At 40.0% G+C, this 5873-nt stretch overlaps 1 protein-coding gene across 1 annotated transcript in view; it reads left to right on the top strand.

The window, feature by feature from the left end:
• Window positions 1–2107: 2107 nt before the first annotated feature.
• Window positions 2108–5873, top strand: part of LOC130566868 (receptor-type tyrosine-protein phosphatase mu-like) — a 26430-nt gene continuing 22664 nt past the window's right edge. Inside the window, exons 1-2 of the mRNA XM_057354680.1 lie at window positions 2108–2447; window positions 3148–3257. Of these exons, the coding sequence (XP_057210663.1) occupies window positions 2108–2447; window positions 3148–3257 (450 nt within the window). The remainder of the gene's footprint in view (window positions 2448–3147; window positions 3258–5873) is intronic.

Below are 5873 nucleotides of genomic sequence, written 5' to 3'. Positions count from 1 at the left end.
AGTGTGTGTCTCAATAATGGGCAGGAAGAAATTGAACCCTGCCCTGATCTAATAGGTGAGAACATGTGAAGTTCCAGAGAAATGGACTTCAGTTTCACCCAAGAATTGAAATGAATGCAATCACCATGTGTTGAGTTCCACACAGAGAGAGAGAGAAGATTTGGTGAGAGATTATGACACATCAGCAGAAGTTGTCTAAGAACACAAAACTGGCGTCAGCAGACAGACACACAACAGAAATGATGCTGACTGGATGAATTCAGGAGGCTTTTGTTGGATTCGAAACAAGTAATCCAAATAAATGTATCAATATGTTATTGATATTCGCAAATGTACACGTTTCATTCTTCTACAGAAATACAACAAGGCGGAGACAGTTCAGTACAGCTCTCATACGTTTGTGTGTTGAGCAGATAGCATAGATATAAACACATAGATGTCTCACTGGTGTCTGTTTTTATCAAGCGCTGCAGATGTAAACCAGAAGCACTTCCTGTTTCAGGTTTAAGTGTTTGTTTATTTCAGGAGTTGTGTGGGTAGGGCTGGGCGATATGGCAAAAAAGTAAACTCGATAGTTTTTTTCTATATTGATCGATAACGATATTTACAGTATTTCGATGTATATTTAATGAAAAAACTGTATTTATAAGAATCTATTTTAAATACAGTTTATTAACAGAAGTTAACCTTTAACCAGTTAAAATTCAATTAAATGAACGCACTGCTGCAACACAGAGGATATTAGGCCATAAACAACATGTACCAGTTCATTCACTCTCATTTTGACTCAATTGACTCGTTAAGTAAAGGAGTGTTCATTCAGTACATTCAACCAATGAAAGGGCTCCGTTACTGTGTACATTCGAACGCTATTGGCTCAGCACCTGCGCACATACATAACGCTGCAATAATGTCTTGCTCGAGCAGTGGGATTCATTCAATGCATTCAGTGAACCTTAGTCTTTCAAAAAGACATCTCACATAAACTGTAGTACATTTCTTTAATCATGCAAGCATCTTACATACAAGGTTCAATATTTTAATGTGCACACAAACTCACTTCATTACATCTCTAATCTGTACAGGGCAGCGCTGGTTTGTTTCATATGCACCAGCTCATGTTAGCAGATATGTTAACGATGGATATAAAAACGTTTGTGCTCGAGTTTCAAAGTAACTCGCTTGCAATTGCGCCTCAAGTTTGTTTTGTTTAACCGGCGATTGCGAGAAAAAAAATAAGACACTTTATAAACCGCGTGATGACAACTCGAGGTTAGTTTCACCTTTGTTTCCGCTTCCAGTCATGTTTTCCTCCTCGTGTCGAGTTTTCTTTGCCAAGTGCAGTATGAAATGGACTTTGTACTTTGACGCGCATGATAAAAGCTGCACGCTGACTGACAGTTATTGCGTTTATTTCTGCGTTCTGTTAGACTGTAAAATTAATCCATATCGAGTCAAAATGACAATAGCTTATCATCGTTTTTTGAAATACATTCTATCGCGATTCGATATGATATCGTTTATCGGCACAGCCCTATGTGTGGGTGCGGTTTTCTCTTCTCTTTAGAAAGAGCAGCAGAAGATCTTCTGGTCTGAAAAGAAGAAAGCGAATCCTGGACTGCTGAGGGTTTTATTAAACTCAAGGCTGAACGCAGTGAACATGCTGAAAAGACGTCTTGAGATTCTGTCATTTGTTGGATAAATATCAGATCAACATGGTGAACATGATGTACGCGTGTAATCGGGTTTTCTCTGATTCTCTTTCATCCTGAAGTTCTGATCGCGGCTGCTTTCATCTGAAGAGTCTCACAGAATTCAAGAGCTGATCCGAGATCAGGACTGGCTTTCTGTCCATGAGTTGAGCCATGAGCAATATGTCACAACAAAAACAACACAATTCATCAATCAAAAAACATGGTCAATAGAGTAAAACAGATAGAATTCACCTCTCGCCAAACGACAGGATTCTGCAGGTGTTGTTGTGTGTTTTGCGAGCGTGTGGGCCGCTGTATTTGCTTGTTTTTGGCCTTGAAGCGTCTCTTCTGACATCACATGAATATGAAACGTCGAGACTCATGTTGTTTAGAGGCTTTCTGCATTCAGAATCATGACCAACAGGCGTGTGTTTGCGTTCGCAGAGCCCATGCACGGCCCACGACAGCTGAAGGTTCTGGACATCAGATCTCGACAGGTTACCGTTCGCTGGGAACCTTTCGGCTACAATGTGACGCGTTGCCATAACTACAGTCTGACGGTCCAGTACCGCGCCAGAGGAGGCGGGAAAGAGGAGAGCAGGGAGGAGGCGTCTTATGACAGTCGTAGCTCCGCCCCCCAGCACACCATCCGTAACCTCACGCCTTACACCAACCTGAGCGTCAAACTCGTCCTGCGCAACCGCGAGGGCATCAAAGAAAGTCCAGAAATACACGTTCAGACCGATGAAGATGGTAAGCTAAAAAAAAACCCTCCATATTAAATATTAAATACAGGAAATAAATCACATTAGTTCATTGTTGATATTTATTTTATTTATTAATATCATAAACTGGTTTTTATTTAAAAACATGTTTTTTATTGTGGTTGATAATTAAATTCTGCTACAAATAATTTGATTTGATTCTAATTTATTTGACAAGATTAACAAAACTGTACAAGAAAATACAAATATCCCGCACAACTGATGAGATCTGTTGAGGATTAAAAGATTATTCCAAAATACTGTACATTTAAAACATACAACATCATTTAATCACTCTTTCAACAATTCTAGTCTAAATAGCGACCGCTTCTGTGAGATTTTGTTATTCCTGAGACGACTCAAGAACCCCATACAGCCCATAATAATTCTCAATACAGTGCAAAAGGACATTGTGTTGTTGATGCGAGAGTTTATGACATGCTTCATGTTGTCTCAGATGTACAGTAAAGCATGGTCATTTATCTTTAATATCTCATGATTGTTTTTCATCTTTATAGATAATCACACACCTCTCAGTACTAAACACACACATCAAGAGAAGTTGAAACCGTGAGCAAATGATAACAATTACACACCACTGGAATGAATCAAGATTCCATTTCTGATTTTGAAGTAGAGTAGAGTTTCAGTCATGTGGTTTGATTCCCTGTGATGTCACTTCCTGTCAGTGCCAGGTGAAGTTCCTCTGGAGTCAATCCAGGCCAGTGTGTATGAGGAGAAGATTGTGTTGAAGTGGAGAGAACCGGCTCACACCTTCGGCATCATCACTCAATATGAGGTACACATTTTGTGTGTGCACGTGTGCATTATTGTGCGTGTGTGTGTGTGTGTGTTACTGTGTGTGTGCACGTGTGTGTTGTTGTGCGTGCGTGTGTGTTATTGTGCATGTGTGTGCACGTATGTGTGCGTGTGTATTTGTGTGTTATTGTGTGTGTGTGTGTGTGTGTGTGTGTGTGTGTGTGTGTGTGTGTGTGTGTGTGTGTGTGTGTGTGTGTGTGTTATTGTGCACGGGCGCATGTGTGTGTGTGTGTAGTGCAGAAGGCATGAGGTCTGACTGTACAGTGAAATGTCAGTAAACTCACAGTGAAGTTCTGCCTTTCATTTGTCAGTATCAAAGACTTCAAACTGAGTCTCTCTGACAAGCAGCGCTAGCAAACGGACACTTTGGGATTCTTCCTCTTATAATGGATTCTCTCTCTCTCTCCCTCTCTCTCTCTCTCTCTCACTCTCACTCTCTCTCTCTCTCTCTCTCTCTCTCTCTCTCTGTCTCTGTCTCTCTCTCTCTCTCTCTCTCTCTCTCTCTCTCTCTCTCTCTCTCTCTCTGTCTCTGTCTCTCTCTCTTCCTGTCTCTCTCTCTCTCTCTCTCTCTCTCTCTCTCTCTCTCTCTCTCTCTCTCTCTCTCTCTCTCTCTCTCTCTCTCTCACTCTCACTCTCTCTCTCTCTTCTCATTTCATCCCACGTTGTGGAATTGTGGATTTGGTCCGATCGGAATAACGTGAAGCTATAACAACACATCCAGGGCTTATGAAAAACCAGAAATCAATCCAAAAAGGGTTTGAAGTGTGACGCTTCATTAATGTCGTAATGAAGAAAGCTCTTCAGATATCAGAAGTCAACACGGCTCCACTCATTTTATTATTCATTCATTTCTCTCTCGTGCTGGATTATAATTGAAAAAAGCCTTCAAGCATTGCAGATATAATAGAGTCTAATTTGGTGGAACTCAAAGACTTCTGGAATCATTTGGTTTGGGAAGCTGAAATTCATTTGTTATCATTGAGAGAATGTGGTTTTGCTGCGTTTAAAGTGATTGTTGACATGACAGAAGTCGTGCTGCTCACTTTGTCACTTTCTGCTCTTTTACTAGAGTCAGAAATATTCAAGTTTTCAGTTACCAGCTACTGAACCTTTTTGTTCATATTAGCTAGACCGGCTCTTTTCTTTATATTTTATGAACTAAAAGAAGAATATCTATGATGGCGTTGCTGTCATATCAATTGGACATGTTTAATTGACAAGTAACTCAAAGAGTACGTTCCATTGCAACACCAGCGGCCAGTGATTTCTGCCATTTTGGGGTGAAAGCGACTCGGCTTTTTGCTGTCACCGTTGGCAATATAAGCTGCTTTGTTAAAAAAAACATTAAAGCTGAAATTCAACCTGAATGATGATAATACACGATGACAAAAGCCTTGGCTCGCTAGAAATTATGTCAGTTATAAAGCTTTTCACCCCAGAACGCTGTTTCCCAAAAGCACCAGAGTTTCGCCTCTTGGTGTCTGCACTCTTTGGTAACTCTTGTCAAACTGTTCCATTTATCTAGATTTATAAAAAAAAACATCACTTTAATGTCCATCAAATGTCTAATTCACTCTAGGTGTTGTGTTGTTTCAACTCATGATTGGGTAAAATATAAAAACCTAGCCGTTCATTTAAATTAACTTAGAAATCTAAGACTCTTGGCCAAAAAAATACACAATGACAATATTACTGTGAAATTTAATAAACGCATCATGCTATCATAGTATCAGTCGACCAATCACCAATTTTCTTTTTCTTTTGGCCATTTAATCACACTGGACTACAATGTTATCACAAAAAAATAACAATGGGGTCAAATTCGTATCAATTTTTTTGTGTGTTTTCAGTTTTTTGGTCAATGAATCACACTTTAAAGCAACACTAGAGAACTTTTGCTCGTGGTTCCCCCAGGTGGTTGATAAGCGCACTTGTCTGTTATCAGTGTTGTAAATACGGTCGCTGTATAAGCTTCACCCGTGGGCAGCGCAATACACGTGAATTTGTTGACTAAGCAGAAACCGCTGTCACATCGTGTCACTTCATAAACTGTGCATGTACTAAAGCACTCTTTTGGCTCCCGCGGGGAACTACTGGACTAAACTTATAGCTCAAACTAGATTCTGAGGTAGCAGCTGGTTGCTAGCCATGCTATCGTTAGCTATATAGCACATTTGCAGTCACCCACAACACAACGCATGGACGTGAATGTGTTTAGTAAACAACGCAAATCATTTTCTGTCGTTATATTTTGGGAAACACACTCGCGACCAGGCGTTGTGTAATAGGTGCAATCACTAACTCGCTATGGGTATAGTGCCTAGAATAGTAACTATAGATACCGATAACATTAGTCTACGTGCATGAACTAAGGAATCAGCAACTTTTGACCATAAACCTTTATTGTGGTTTGGTAGTCTTCGTTTACAAGCATAACACTCAATTCGTGACGAGGCACGATCATGCTACGTAAGCTATTGAGACCCGGCAACATTACATCATCTCTAGTCTACCTTACAGTTATAAATTGTGAATCAATAACGTTAGTGTGCCAATAAATAACCTGAGCACAGCCAAATAACTAATAACTAAAGTA

This window comes from Triplophysa rosa, linkage group LG16, assembly GCF_024868665.1.
Source record: "Triplophysa rosa linkage group LG16, Trosa_1v2, whole genome shotgun sequence".
Lineage (NCBI taxonomy): Eukaryota > Metazoa > Chordata > Actinopteri > Cypriniformes > Nemacheilidae > Triplophysa > Triplophysa rosa.
Note: the sequence above shows the minus strand (reverse complement) of the source record. Positions and strands in the feature narration are given on the sequence as shown.